General features: G+C 43.6%; 1 protein-coding gene and 1 long non-coding RNA gene across 4 annotated transcripts in view; one reads left to right on the top strand and one right to left on the bottom strand.

The window, feature by feature from the left end:
- The window catches only part of gpr108 (G protein-coupled receptor 108), a 30,831-nt gene that overhangs the window by 12,813 nt on the left and 1,382 nt on the right, over positions 1-16,636 (bottom strand). For 2 of the 3 annotated variants that reach the window (XM_072711771.1, XM_072711773.1), the window contains exons 2-6: positions 10,592-10,714; positions 10,321-10,371; positions 10,030-10,115; positions 1,631-1,695; positions 1,228-1,373 (exon numbers count right to left, since the gene is read on the bottom strand). In XM_072711771.1, the coding sequence (XP_072567872.1) occupies positions 1,228-1,373; positions 1,631-1,695; positions 10,030-10,115; positions 10,321-10,371; positions 10,592-10,714 (471 nt within the window). Of the gene's footprint in view, positions 1-1,227; positions 1,374-1,630; positions 1,696-10,000; positions 10,116-10,320; positions 10,372-10,591; positions 10,715-16,636 lie in introns of those variants that run through there. The other variant, XM_072711774.1, reaches the window with a different exon arrangement.
- LOC140590811 (uncharacterized) lies at positions 6,890-8,579 on the top strand. Its single transcript, XR_011991645.1, has 4 exons — positions 6,890-6,930; positions 7,150-7,317; positions 7,413-7,508; positions 8,424-8,579. It is a non-coding gene; the product is annotated as an uncharacterized lncRNA (long non-coding RNA).

The raw sequence follows: 16,636 nt of genomic DNA, 5'->3' as shown, positions 1-16,636 counted from the left end.
GACACACAGGTCTACTCATTAACATAGAAACACCTGATATGATCTTCACCTTCATGCTGACACACAGGTCTACTCATTAACATAGAAACACCTGATATGATCTCCACCTTCATGCTGACACACAGGCCTACTCATTAACATAGAAACACCTGATATGATCTTCACCTTCATGCTGACACACAGGTCTACTCATTAACATAGAAACACCTGATATGATCTCCACCAGCATGCTGACACACAGGTCTACTCATTAACATAGAAACACCTGATATGATCTCCACCTTCATGCTGACACACAGGTCTACTCATTAACATAGAAACACCTGATATGATCTTCACCTTCATGCTGACACACAGGCCTACTCATTAACATAGAAACACCTGATATGATCTCCACCTTCATGCTGACACACAGGTCTACTCATTAACATAGAAACACCTGATATGATCTCCACCAGCATGCTGACACACAGGCCTACTCATTAACATAGAAACACCTGATATGATCTCCACCAGCATGCTGACACACAGGCCTACTCATTAACATAGAAACACCTGATATGATCTCCACCAGCATGCTGACACACAGGCCTACTCATTAACATAGAAACACCTGATATGATCTCCACCTTCATGCTGACACACAGGTCTACTCATTAACATAGAAACACCTGATATGATCTTCACCAGCATGCTGACACACAGGTCTACTCATTAACATAGAAACACCTGATATGATCTCCACCAGCATGCTGACACACAGGCCTACTCATTAACATAGAAACACCTGATATGATCTCCACCTTCATGCTGACACACAGGTCTACTCATTAACATAGAAACACCTGATATGATCTCCACCTTCATGCTGACACACAGGTCTACTCATTAACATAGAAACACCTGATATGATCTCCACCTTCATGCTGACACACAGGTCTACTCATTAACATAGAAACACCTGATATGATCTCCACCTTCATGCTGACACACAGGTCTACTCATTAACATAGAAACACCTGATATGATCTCCACCTTCATGCTGACACACAGGCCTACTCATTAACATAGAAACACCTGATATGATCTCCACCTTCATGCTGACACACAGGCCTACTCGTTAACATAGAAACACCTGATATGATCTCCACCATCATGCTGACACACAGGCCTACTCGTTAACATAGAAACACCTGATATGATCTCCACCAGCATGCTGACACTCACCAGGCTAAAGGTAACTGCCTCAGTCCCTAGGCTTCTGGTGACATGGACCCCAGACTCGTTCTGTGCAGTATTGGGTTGTTGGTCCCCAGACCTGTTGTGTGTGGTTTCTGGCAGCAACATCACTGAGTTCTTATCATTTCTGGCACCTGAGAGACAGTGAAGACCAACAGAGAAATGTCTCACATCCTTTTTGAGCAGCCTGAATAATGCTCTGCATCAGTTCCGGCTTCAGATGTGCAATTCTTTATGTAAAGTCTTGAAAATGGCAGCCTGAGATTTATTCTTCTTTACAAACATGGGGACCAACTAGTAGTGTAGCAACTAATCAACTCAAGTCTCTTTAGCACAGGTCAACACCAAAATAGCACAACAAGCCTTATTTCAGTGATGGCAAACCACTAACCTTTGGAGTCTTTCTCCACTGCAGTCAGGATGTTTTCCTGATCTCCAAAAGAGTACATGTTTACTCTGTATGAACGAGAAACAGGTCAGGTCAGAGAGCGTTCACACTGCATGGAAGGGGTCAAGTCAGTGAGCGTTCACACTGCATGAAACGGGTCAGGTCAGAGAGCGTTCACACTGCAAGAAACTGGTAAAGTCAGAAACAATTTATACTAAATGACAGAATGAGCTTATGTTAATTAATGCAACCAGAGATATGCAGCACAGTTCAAATGAAGTGCACTGTAAGACCGAACAGTAAAAGCTTGTCAAATAAACTAGGCTTTGTAAACTCAAATATTTGAAAAAGTTAATTCACCTCTAATATTTTGAGTCATCTGTACTATTTTTTCATTTTAAGTTTACAGTGATCAACTCATTTGAGTCTTTTTTGTCATAGTACTCAAATATTTTCATAACATTCGTCTGATGTCACGCACTTTGAACGCGGGAGTTGGTGGAGAAAGTCGGCCATGTCTGATCTGCTCGCGTCGAATGAGAAACGCGGATAAAAGTTTTTCACCTGTGAACAACTCGGATAATTTTCGAAGCTAAAGCAGAAGAGGACATATCCTTAGCGTTATAGAGCTGCCAGTGAAGAATTTTCGGGTGAAACGTGTCGAACTTTCACCACTGTGCTGACTGCATTGAACGCCATTATCCTGATTTTCTCTCTGACCGGGCTAATCTGGTGAGTTAACTAAGGTTATGTGTTGATATTTAAGTGTTGTGTTTTATTATTTTCTTTTTCAAATGCATTTAGAGTCTCAGCAGTTAAGTTTGCACGCATATGAGATCGAGTGAATGAAGGCATATTGTATTAACGTAATAGTATATTAAAAAGTGGAAGGCATTGTATATAGATTTTTTTTATTCACATCTTAGACTGGAAATTTTAGAGTGAATCTACTTCTCATAAATTCAACTTTTTGCTAATTCAGATTCTGATGCATCTTTAATTGTCATGCATGTTCGGGCATGTTTTGTTAGAACTAGCTAACTTAATTAGTGCATAGAGGTTTTACTATAATTTGATGCAAAAACATCAGTGTTATAATCGGAGTGTTTGCATATTTGTTAATTAAAAACATTTTGGCTAGTAATCAGCTAAGTAAAGAACCTGAAAATCAATACGTGAAACAAAAGCGCGCGGTCAAAAATTAACGGACCTCTTCCGACTGTCTCGATTCTGAACTTGATAGTGTAGAATTAACTTTTAATATATAGTTTAGTAGTGTATAGTAAGCTATATGTAGGGTGTTTTGTATTTATCAGTCATGCTAATCTTTTAATATTCTCTCTTCAGGCTAAAACTGAAGCAACTGATTGATGATCTGTTCTCTTCATATACGTATATTTCATATTGTTACTAAAATGTGATTTCCAATGGCTTGGAGGTGCAAACTTTGTGCTGGTGTCCTTGATAAACGAGTACAGTTACTTGGACACTGTCGTTTGCATCATAGCAGTTTTTCCCTTGTCAGTCCATTACCCTGTCTCTATGATGATTGTGTCTGCACATTTCTTTCAGTAAATGCTTTGAAAATTCACTTGACACGGTCACATTCTGAGGCAGTTCTGCATAGTGAAAATCAGGTGGGATGTGCGTCATTCATATGTTCATTGTGTGGATTCAAGCAACCATTTAATGATGATACTCTTCTTAGCCATTTGAGAACACATTTAAAACGGCACGAGATGGTGGAATGTCCATTTAAAAATTGTCACTACCGTTCTAATGTGTATTCCTCCTTTAATGCACACAAAAGTAGGAATCATCCAGACTGTGATGTCTCAGATTTTAAAAATGAGATTGTTTTGATAAATACTGACAACCACTTGGTGCAGAGTCAGGTTGAATGTGATGAGGCTGATCCCTCTCAGGCCTCTCCTGAGCATAACCAGCCAGATCTTAGTTATGACTGTAGTGAATTGCAAGTTCAGTTGAGAAATAACTTGTCTTCTTTGTTCTTGAAAATGCACAGTGTTCTTCATGTGTCGGAGATGGCTATACAAGACATAGTTGAAAATTTGATGCATATCTTCTCATTGTCCCAACCTCTTGTGAGAGAGACTATTGTTAGAGTTTTGCAAGAGCATGGTCAGTCTGTCAGTGATGCCTCTCTTAATAAATTGGTGGATGCTCTCATGAAAAGTAATGTCTTTGTCAGTGCTACTTTGGAAGGTGCAGAGCTCTCCACTGCTAAGAGGAGGAAAACATTTGTGAAGAGTAACTACCCTCTGGTATTGCCAGTGCAGTATACTCTAGATTCCAGTGGACATACAGCAGTGTATATTCCAATACTACACATGCTCCAAACAATGTTTAAAAACACAGACCTTCTTGACAAGATTCAAGAAGTTAAACCCTCGCTGCCTGGATTGTATGCATCCCATGAAGATGGAACGTATTTCAAAGAAAATCTGTTATTGTCGCAGGCGGAAGAGCTGAAATTATCACTGATTTTGTATGTTGATGACATTGAACTGGCTAATCCTTTAGGCACAGCTAGGAAGATCCACAAGCTTTTTGCTGTCTATTGGTTGCTTGCCAATATACCAAGTCAGTATAGGTCCAACCTACATGTCATACAGTTAGCTTTGCTGTGCAAAGTACCTGACCTGCAGAAGTGTGGTTATGAAAGTGTTCTGTCACCTTTGTTAAAGGACTTGAGCACTCTTGAGCAAGATGGCATTTTCATTGAAACCCTTGGACACTGTGTCAGGGGAACTGTTTTTTGCGTTGCAGCTGATAATTTGGCTGCCCATGGTCTTGCAGGCTTTGTGCAGTCTTTTCGAGGACCATATGTCTGCAGATTCTGTTGCTGTACAGTAGATCAGATACAGTCTACTGAAGTTTCTGAAGGAGAGTTCAGTGTGAGAACAAGAGCTTGTCATGATCTTCATGTACAGAATGTTGTGCAAGGCGAAAATGCAAGTCATCTTGGTGTTAAGGGTAGCTGTGTTCTCAGGAACACACTGCAGCATTTTCATCCCATTACAGGTTTCCCACCCGATATACTTCATGACCTGTTTGAAGGTATTGTACCAGTTGAACTGGCGTTGTGCATCAGTGAGCATCATATCCACTCTTGAATTTCTGAACACAAAAATCCGCACATTTCCGTATCAGCACTCGGACAGGCTTGATAAACCACAACCAATCCCGAAGAACTTTGCAGCTAAACTAAGCATTGGTGGGAATGGGCATGAAAATTCCACTTTACTGAGGTTATTGCCACTCATGGTGGGAAGTAAAGTTCCTGAAGGAGATGAAGCATGGGCCTTATTGATGGATCTGAAAGAAATTGTGCAGCTGGTGTTGTCTCCATCTTTCACAGAGGAATCCATCCAGTACATGCAGACTAAGATAAGTGACCACAGACAGAGCCTTCAGGCAGTGTTTCCTTACTTTAAGCTCCGACCCAAACATCATTATATTGAGCACTACCCAGAACTAACAAAGTGTTTTGTGCCTCTGGTTCACCTATGGACCATGAGGTTTGAGGGAAAACATCGTTTTTTTAAAAAGGTTATACATGACACACAGAATTTCAAGAATGTCTTGAAAACTCTTGCTACCAGACATCAGCACATGATGGCGTATCATCTCAGTGCTCCATTATTTTTCAAACCCCACACACACGCCTCAAGTGTCACCTCTGTCTATGTTGCCACTTTACCAGAAGTGGCAAAAGACTTCATACAGACAAAGACAGATAGGGAAAACATATACAGTACCTCAAAGGTCACCATAAATGGAACAGACTATGCAAGTGGAATGTTAGTTTCTGCAGGCCAGGCAGGTGGACTTCCAAAATTCAGCAGGATTGAAAACATACTGCTTGTGAACAACACTGCTTCCTTCCTTTGCAGGAACTATGAATGCTGGTACAGTGAGCACTTGAGGTCTTTTGAGCTGACGTCATCAGGCAGCTTCTCTGTGTATCAGCTGTCAGAGCTAAATGACACAGAAAGTCTAACAGCATATAATATTGATGGGCATTTGATATTAACACAAAAAAGGTCTGTTTTGATCAGAGACTTAAATTGAAATGTTTCTTCAAGTGGGAACCTTGTTCTGTTTGTTCATTAAAAGAAATGAATAAGATTTGTAAAAAGAAAAAGAATACAAATCACAAACATAAAATATCACTCCACACCATGACTACTTTTACGTATTGCGAGCATTATGCATTTGAGGTAAATGATGATTGCAAATTGCTTAATTTTTTTTGGAACAAATTGATTGTTATTAATGTTACTCATTGATCCAGTCCCTCTATTTTCTTTTTTTTTTTATAGAAAATGGCAGCTCAAAACTTCCTGCTTCATATCCATATTTCCACAGACATAGTCAGGAAGATGACTCTGTCTTCACGGCCACCATCTGTGGACGAGCTAAAAACAATGATCAAAGAAAAGTTTAAGCTAGACTTTGACTTTAGCTTATCATACCAAGATCCAGATTTCGACGGGCAGCTTTGTTCACTTCTAGACATTGAAGAGCTTGCACAGAAGGTTGTGCTAAAAGTTATAAGATCTGAGACTGACGCCAGTTCAGTAGCATCGGATGGCACAATAATATTGCCCCATGCCATTACTCCAGACAGGACTGAGAGATGGCCTGATGTTTTTCCAGTGCCTACTTTTTCATATGAGGTAGAACTCATTCTTGGTGAAGGAAATGTTGCATACGAGAGAACAGGGAAAACTCTCAAATTATCTAGGGGACAAAAACATGACATCCTCGAGACCCTTGCAGCTAAAATGCACAGCTTTAAAGCATACCCCAATGATAAGGACGTTTCAATGGTAGCAGAGGCACTTGTCACTCAGCATCCTTGTCTAACAGAGCTAGGATCTCGGACTGCATGGTATGGTTGGAAAAATAGTCTGAAGTTTAAGATGGGGAACTACCGCACCAAGTTAAGTCGGGCTGGCTTTCACGAGGTGGCTGTAAATTCTGGAAAGAGAAGCAGAAACAATCCAGACAAACACGCTTCCCATACTAACATTAAAAGACCAAAGAGGGCAGAAGTGAATTTCCTTCCTAATTTCCCTAGAGGTGAAGATCCTGCAAGCCTTGAACAATTGCGGCTGCAAATTGTAGATCAAGTTCAGATGAATGAGAGAAATCTTCCCCTGATCACAAAGTTGATGCAAACCACCTTTGCACTGCGGCGGAAAGAGGTCATCGGTGATGAGCTACCTGTTGGTGAGATTCTTGACCGTTGGCCTGCCCTTAAAATGGAATCTCAGGTGAAAATATTTTCCTTATTATATCCCTTTGACTAGATTAGATTAATTAATGTAATTATTTTGTATTAGTGGTAACTTGGCTGGTTTTACTCAGATTTACATACAGGCTTAAAACTTGTTGTGACCTGTTAAGTTAATGTTTTCCTTTAACAGGCAATGGTGTTACAGTTTCCATAAATGTTTGATAATGTTATATACAAATGTGTTTTTTTTGTACAGATCTGTGCTGAATTCCATAGAATCACAAACATGAATCTGAAGAACCACTTCTATGCTGTGTTGGACCAACATGCCCCCCGTCTTCAGAGTTTATTCAGGAAGAAGGCTGCTCGCACAGGGAGAGTAGCTGAGGTTCTGGATCAGCTGTTCAGGAATTATGACCTCCAGGTATGTTGGTTACCCTTTCTGGTAGATGACATTGCTATTGGAGGGTTTTGGTTGATATTTGGTTGAACTGTAATACGTATGCTCTCTCACTCAAGGAACAAGTTGACGTTCATGTGAGACGTGCTGCTGTCCTTCGTGCACTCCCTGCATATCTACATGAGGATGACTCAAGATTTCTGAAGCTGTGGGATGTAAGTTAATAAATTGTTTGGAATTAATGCAGTCTATCATTCATCTGTTTTTGTGTAAAATATTTGATAGAATTTTATTTATAAAGTTTACAAATTAGGGTGCAGTGGTTAGCACTGTTGCCTCACACTTCTGGGGCCAGGGTTCGAATCCCGCCCTGGTCACACGTGTGTGGAGTTTGCATGTTCTCCCCATGTCATCGTGGGGTTTCCTCCGGGTACTCCGGTTTCCCCATTACGGTCCAAAAACATGCTAAGGTTAATCGGCATTACTAAATTGTGCTCAGCGATGGGCTGGCCCCCTGTCCTGGGTTGTTCCGTGCCTGCAGCTTCCAGGATAGGCTCCGGACCCCCCGTGACCCAGTAAGGATAAGCGGGTTAGAAAATGGATGGATGGAAGTTAAATTAATATATAGAAAAAAGTTTTAAAAGACTGTTCTGGCACCAATTATTGATTAATATGATATGTCATCAGACCTTCTATCTCTTATGCTTAGCTGCCATTCAGGTTGTAGTTGCAGCTGCTGAATATATCAATTAGAGATGTACTGTAGTTACTGTGGTAAATTGAGTTTACTCTATACATACACTTTATGTTATGCATATATTACATTGATTCTCAGCAAGCAACAACGGTAAAAAGACCATTAATTTTGTCGCAATATGTTTTAGAATTCTACAGATCTCTGGCTTATACAGACATGTGACAAATCAAATGTTTAATTTTTTGACCCCTATAGAGATCTGGTGTATCTGTTATGCTGTGTAGTTGGTCATTGAATGGGTATGAAAAAAATGTGCAAAGGCACCATAGGAATCAGTCATAGATCTCAGTGCAATTCGCAATGCAATTCAAATTGGCCTAAGGATAGCTTAGGCAATCTGGAGTAGAGAACTCCTCTTTGTTCTTGTCTACAGGTGGCGCAGTCTGATGAACCTGACATTGATGACATAACAGTTGCACTCCTCTTAATCAACACCAGTTCAACAGATGCCAAGTTCTTCTGCCCAGAAAGGATTGCGGTTGTGTTAGAGGGTAATGTAGTAATTGATTGCACCACCCTGGCTGATGGATTTGTCATACTTTTTGGTCTCATTTATGGCCTTCACCTAAGTTACCCAAAAGACCTGGCCAACACATTTGACTTTATTCAAAAAGTCTTGATGGGACTAGATGATGGGAAGTTGAGGCCCAGGGTGTTAAGTCTTAAAAATGACCTTTTGGCAGTGGAGTAATCTGAATGTACTGTAAGTTGTTTCATTACTTGTGCGCATGCACTGCAGTCACTTTTGTTATACCTTAATGCAATGTAAGTTGCACTTTCTGTGGGTTTTCTGTACTTTGTTTTACGTTTTCTACATTTTATTGTTGTTCACATTAGAGAGTTACTGCTCAGCTTCTGGAATTATTATAATGAAAGCGTAAAACGATATGGAAAACAATTGTCCATACTTCTGCTGGGGCATTTAGGCATTTGTACTATGTTTAGGTCACTCATAATTTGATTTAATGTTTCATGGCTGGGATAGAAGTGATTAGGTTTGGTGATAGTCTAATATTTTCCATATACTGTTAACTGAGACAGATGCTTTTATATTGCTGCATTTATTAGGTCATTATGTGTTGTGTGAACCATTGAGCAGCATGTTTTATAGAAATACTGGTATTGTATATTTTTGGATACTTTTTTTGTTACATAAATAAATAAATAAATCACAGTAGTATAATGTGCAGTAGTTTTATCCATATTGCAAAGTTCTAGAAGTGAGATTTAAAAAATGAGGCAATTTTTCATATAGTTTCAATGTTTCACTGTTTGTGAAGTATACATTACCATCAGTCAAACAACTTTGACCAAGTTCATGTTTGGTTAATGTTTTATGGTTACTTAATAAATGAGTAACTTGCATTTAAATTGCCTGTGTTAATCTGTCTTTAAATGTTTGGTTAATGTGTGTATTCATAGATTTTGCGTTAAATGTACTTAAAAATATTTATGTAATCAGTTTAAAAAAAATTAAGTATCTGTTGTACACTTTTGAGTTAAAAGTCAACAAAGTTTTAAGTCACAATGGAGTTTATACAGCTTAAGTGAACTTAAATATGTTCAGTAAATTTCACATTAAAAATGTATTAGTCAGCAACTAATTGCTTTTAGTTACAGGTAATTAATAAGTACAAGTTAACTATACTAAATTCAGTATGTAAAAAGTGCTCATTAAAGAATGTTCTTTTAACTTAGAAAGTCGAGTTGGTGTAAATTTAAAATAATCAGTTAAACCTACTTAAAAAACTAAGTTACTTTCACTTAAAGTTTTTTATGTAATCAGTTTCAACAATTTTTTTGAGTTCTATTAACTTATCGGGTTTTACAGTGTGGGTTTTGCATGAGTAAAGTGTAAATGTTAAATTATTAAGTAATCTGGAGGTATGAGGGTAGATGCTCCTGAAACTCTCAGTTCTCACTGAGAGACTGCAGAAGCGCTTTCCAAACCTCAGCCTGGTGAAGAGCTAGCAGCTCACCGCAGGTTGGAAATGTCAATGAGGAAGAGGAGGCGTGGCTCCACACTGTTACTGTTAAACTCCTGGCACACTTTGGTGTCTTCGCCCTGTGGAAATCACAGTCACACACACAGTATCATTCCCGCCAGTCTGTTTCTTCACTATATGTACTTTAACCCATTTTTTTCTCATGTCCATTACAGTTGATATAAGCAATGACTGCAAATATGCTTATCACTCTTACTATTAACAACTATTGCAGTAGTCAAGTTTCAAATCAGTCAGGAATCAGACAGCCGTGAATCTACTCACTGTGTATGAGAGCACTCCATTTACTGGTGATCTGACAAGGCTAAAGCCCACCTGGACAGAAGAACACACATAATCCCACCAATAAGCAACACCTGAGAACAGAACTACAACAACACTTTACAATGAAAGAGTTCAACATGCAACCACAGGATCAGTACATCCAAACCTACAGGAACCATACTAATGTAAGCTTAAGAGAGGTGCATAACTAAAACATAAATGATGAATTTCCAGATTAACTTGGACTAATAAAAGCACAAATCAGGCTGACCTTGTAATCATCCAGGCCAGCGGACTTCTCCGGGGACAAAGTCAGCTCCTGGAGGTGGACATCCAATGTCCCATTGGCATAAAACCCAAAGGTGTTCAGGTGGATGACAGAACGTGTGTCATTCTGGGAAAGAGAATTGAAATGACTGGTAAGGAGAACACATTTAATACTCACATTACTGGTGCATGGCATTGCAGTGCCTGACTTATCCTTCACTCAGTACAGTAACAGAGCATGGAGCAAGTTACCGCAACATGACCAGCTTAAGTCACACTCAGTACAGTAACGGAGCATGGAGCACACTACCGCAACATGACCAGCTTCTAAGTCACACTCAGTACAGTAACGGAGCATGGAGCACACTACCGCAACATGACCAGCTTCTAAGTCACACTCAGTACAGTAACAGAGCATGGAGCACGTTACTCCAACACCACCAGCCTCTCAGTCACACTCAGTACAGTAACGGAGCATGGAGCACATTATTGCAACACCACCAGCCTCTCAGTCACACTCAGTACAGTAACGGAGCATGGAGCACGTTACTGCAACACCACCAGCCTCTCAGTCACACTCAGTACAGTAACGGAGCATGGAGCACATTACCGCAACATGACCAGCTTAAGTCACACTCAGTACAGTAACAGAGCATGGAGCAAGTTACCGCAACATGACCAGCTTAAGTCACACTCAGTACAGTAACGGAGCATGGAGCACATTACTGCAACACCACCAGCCTCTCAGTCACACTCAGTACAGTAACGGAGCCTGGAGCACATTACTGCAACACCACCAGCCTCTCAGTCACACTCAGTAGAGTAACGGAGCATGGAGCAGATTACTGCAACACCACCAGCCTCTCAGTCACACTCAGTACAGTGTCAAACCATGGAGCACGCTACTGCAACATGACCAGCCTCTCAGTCACACTCAGTACAGTGTCAGACCATGGAGCACATTACTGCAACACCACCAGCCTCTCAGTCACACTCAGTACAGTAACGGAGCATGGAGCACATTACTGCAACACCACCAGCCTCTCAGTCACACTCAGTACAGTGTCAGACCATGGAGCACGCTACTGCAACATGACCAGCCTCTCAGTCACACTCAGTACAGTGTCAGACCATGGAGGACATTACCGCAACACCACCAGCCTCTCAGTCACACTCAGTACAGTAACAGAGCATGGAGCACGTTACCGCAACATGACCAGCTTCTAAGACACACTCAGTACAGTAACAGAGCATGGAGCAAGTTACCGCAACATGACCAGCTTAAGTCACACTCAGTACAGTAACGGAGCATGGAGCACGTTACCGCAACACCACCAGCCTCTCAGTCAGACTCAGTACAGTAACGGAGCCTGGAGCACATTATTGCAACACCACCAGCCTCTCAGTCACACTCAGTAGAGTAACGGAGCATGGAGCAGATTACTGCAACACCACCAGCCTCTCAGTCACACTCAGTACAGTGTCAGACCATGGAGCACGCTACTGCAACAGGACCAGCCTCTCAGTCACACTCAGTACAGTAACAGAGCATGGAGCACGTTACTCCAACACCACCAGCCTCTCAGTCACACTCAGTACAGTAACAGAGCATGGAGCACGTTACTGCAACACCACCAGCCTCTCAGTCACACTCAGTACAGTAACGGAGCATGGAGCACGTCACCGCAACACCACCAGCCTCTCAGTCACACTCAGTACAGTAACGGAGCATGGAGCACATTATTGCAACACCACCAGCCTCTCAGTCACACTCAGTACAGTAACGGAGCATGGAGCACGTCACCGCAACACCACCAGCCTCTCAGTCACACTCAGTACAGTAACGGAGCATGGAGCACATTATTGCAACACCACCAGCCTCTCAGTCACACTCAGTACAGTAACGGAGCATGGAGCACATTACCGCAACATGACCAGCTTAAGTCACACTCAGTACAGTAACAGAGCATGGAGCACGTTACCGCAACACCACCAGCCTCTCAGTCAGACTCAGTACAGTAACGGAGCCTGGAGCACATTATTGCAACACCACCAGCCTCTCAGTCACACTCAGTAGAGTAACGGAGCATGGAGCAGATTACTGCAACACCACCAGCCTCTCAGTCACACTCAGTACAGTGTCAAACCATGGAGCACGCTACTGCAACATGACCAGCCTCTCAGTCACACTCAGTACAGTGTCAGACCATGGAGCACATTACTGCAACACCACCAGCCTCTCAGTCACACTCAGTACAGTAACGAAGCATGGAGCACATTACTGCAACACCACCAGCCTCTCAGTCACACTCAGTACAGTGTCAGACCATGGAGCACGCTACTGCAACAGGACCAGCCTCTCAGTCACACGCAGTACAGTGTCAGACCATGGAGGACGTTACCGCAACACCACCAGCCTCTCAGTCACACTCAGTACAGTGTCAGACCATGGAGCACGTTACCGCAACATGACCAGCTTCTAAGACACACTCAGTAGAGTAACGGAGCATGGAGCACATTACTGCAACACCACCAGCCTCTCAGTCACACTCAGTACAGTGTCAAACCATGGAGCACGCTACTGCAACATGACCAGCCTCTCAGTCACACTCAGTACAGTGTCAGACCATGGAGCACATTACTGCAACACCACCAGCCTCTCAGTCACACTCAGTACAGTGTCAGACCATGGAGGACATTACCGCAACACCACCAGCCTCTCAGTCACACTCAGTACAGTAACAGAGCATGGAGCACGTTACCGCAACATGACCAGCTTCTAAGACACACTCAGTACAGTAACAGAGCATGGAGCAAGTTACCGCAACATGACCAGCTTAAGTCACACTCAGTACAGTAACGGAGCATGGAGCACACTACCGCAACATGACCAGCTTCTAAGTCACACTCAGTACAGTAACAGAGCATGGAGCACGTTACTCCAACACCACCAGCCTCTCAGTCACACTCAGTACAGTAACAGAGCATGGAGCACGTTACTGCAACACCACCAGCCTCTCAGTCACACTCAGTACAGTAACGGAGCATGGAGCACGTCACCGCAACACCACCAGCCTCTCAGTCACACTCAGTACAGTAACGGAGCATGGAGCACATTATTGCAACACCACCAGCCTCTCAGTCACACTCAGTACAGTAACGGAGCATGGAGCACGTCACCGCAACACCACCAGCCTCTCAGTCACACTCAGTACAGTAACGGAGCATGGAGCACATTATTGCAACACCACCAGCCTCTCAGTCACACTCAGTACAGTAACGGAGCATGGAGCACATTACCGCAACATGACCAGCTTAAGTCACACTCAGTACAGTAACAGAGCATGGAGCACGTTACCGCAACACCACCAGCCTCTCAGTCACACTCAGTACAGTAACGGAGCCTGGAGCACATTATTGCAACACCACCAGCCTCTCAGTCACACTCAGTAGAGTAACGGAGCATGGAGCAGATTACTGCAACACCACCAGCCTCTCAGTCACACTCAGTACAGTGTCAAACCATGGAGCACGCTACTGCAACATGACCAGCCTCTCAGTCACACTCAGTACAGTGTCAGACCATGGAGCACATTACTGCAACACCACCAGCCTCTCAGTCACACTCAGTACAGTAACGAAGCATGGAGCACATTACTGCAACACCACCAGCCTCTCAGTCACACTCAGTACAGTGTCAGACCATGGAGCACGCTACTGCAACAGGGCCAGCCTCTCAGTCACACGCAGTACAGTGTCAGACCATGGAGGACGTTACCGCAACACCACCAGCCTCTCAGTCACACTCAGTACAGTGTCAGACCATGGAGCACATTACCGCAACATGACCAGCTTCTAAGACACACTCAGTACAGTAACGGAGCATGGAGCACATTACTGCAACACCATCAGCCTCTCAGTCACACTCAGTAGAGTAACGGAGCATGGAGCAGATTACTGCAACACCACCAGCCTCTCAGTCACACTCAGTACAGTGTCAAACCATGGAGCACGCTACTGCAACATGACCAGCCTCTCAGTCACACTCAGTACAGTGTCAGACCATGGAGCACATTACTGCAACACCACCAGCCTCTCAGTCACACTCAGTACAGTAACGGAGCATGGAGCACATTACTGCAATACCACCAGCCTCTCAGTCACACTCAGTACAGTGTCAGACCATGGAGCACGCTACTGCAACATGACCAGCCTCTCAGTCACACTCAGTACAGTGTCAGACCATGGAGGACATTACCGCAACACCACCAGCCTCTCAGTCACACTCAGTACAGTAACAGAGCATGGAGCACGTTACCGCAACATGACCAGCTTCTAAGACACACTCAGTACAGTAACAGAGCATGGAGCAAGTTACTGCAACATGACCAGCTTAAGTCACACTCAGTACAGTAACGGAGCATGGAGCACACTACCGCAACATGACCAGCTTCTAAGTCACACTCAGTACAGTAACAGAGCATGGAGCACGTTACTCCAACACCACCAGCCTCTCAGTCACACTCAGTACAGTAACAGAGCATGGAGCACGTGACTGCAACACCACCAGCCTCTCAGTCACACTCAGTACAGTAACGGAGCATGGAGCACGTCACCGCAACACCACCAGCCTCTCAGTCACACTCAGTACAGTAACGGAGCATGGAGCACATTATTGCAACACCACCAGCCTCTCAGTCACACTCAGTACAGTAACGGAGCATGGAGCACGTCACCGCAACACCACCAGCCTCTCAGTCACACTCAGTACAGTAACGGAGCCTGGAGCACATTACCGCAACATGACCAGCTTAAGTCACACTCAGTACAGTAACAGAGCATGGAGCACGTTACCGCAACACCACCAGCCTCTCAGTCACACTCAGTACAGTAACGGAGCCTGGAGCACATTATTGCAACACCACCAGCCTCTCAGTCACACTCAGTAGAGTAACGGAGCATGGAGCAGATTACTGCAACACCACCAGCCTCTCAGTCACACTCAGTACAGTGTCAAACCATGGAGCACGCTACTGCAACATGACCAGCCTCTCAGTCACACTCAGTACAGTGTCAGACCATGGAGCACATTACTGCAACACCACCAGCCTCTCAGTCACACTCAGTACAGTAACGAAGCATGGAGCACATTACTGCAACACCACCAGCCTCTCAGTCACACTCAGTACAGTGTCAGACCATGGAGCACGCTACTGCAACAGGACCAGCCTCTCAGTCACACGCAGTACAGTGTCAGACCATGGAGGACGTTACCGCAACACCACCAGCCTCTCAGTCACACTCAGTACAGTGTCAGACCATGGAGCACGTTACCGCAACATGACCAGCTTCTAAGACACACTCAGTACAGTAACGGAGCATGGAGCACATTACTGCAACACCATCAGCCTCTCAGTCACACTCAGTACAGTAACGGAGCATGAAGCACATTACCGCAACATGACCAGCTTAAGTCACACTCAGTACAGTAACAGAGCGTGGAGCACATTACCGCAATATGACCAGATTCTAAGTCACACTCAGTACAGTAACAGAGCATGGAGCACGTTACCGCAACATGACCAGCTTCTAAGTCACACTCAGTACAGTAACAGAGCATGGAGCATGGAGCACGTTACCACAACCAGCTTCTCAGTCACACTCAGGTCAGTAACGGAGCATGGAGCACGTTACCACAACATGACCAGCTTCTCAGTTACACTCAGTACAGTAACAGAGCATGGAGCACATTACCGCAACATGACCAGCTTAAGTCACACTCAGTACAGTAACGGAGCATGGAGCACGTTACTGCAACACCACCAGCCTCTCAGTCACACTCAGTAGAGTAACGGAGCAAGGAGCACATTACTGCAACACCACCAGCCTCTCAGTCACACTCAGTAGAGTAACGGAGCAAGGAGCACATTACTGCAACACCACCAGCCTCTCAGTCACACTCAGTACAGTGTCAAACCATGGAGCACGCTACTGCAACATGACCAGCCTCTCAGTCACACTCAGTACAGTGTCAGACCATGGAGCACAT

This window comes from Paramormyrops kingsleyae, chromosome 5, assembly GCF_048594095.1.
Source record: "Paramormyrops kingsleyae isolate MSU_618 chromosome 5, PKINGS_0.4, whole genome shotgun sequence".
NCBI lineage: Eukaryota > Metazoa > Chordata > Actinopteri > Osteoglossiformes > Mormyridae > Paramormyrops > Paramormyrops kingsleyae.
The sequence above is the reverse complement of the archived record's forward strand: the minus strand, read 5'-3'. Positions and strand labels throughout refer to the sequence as shown.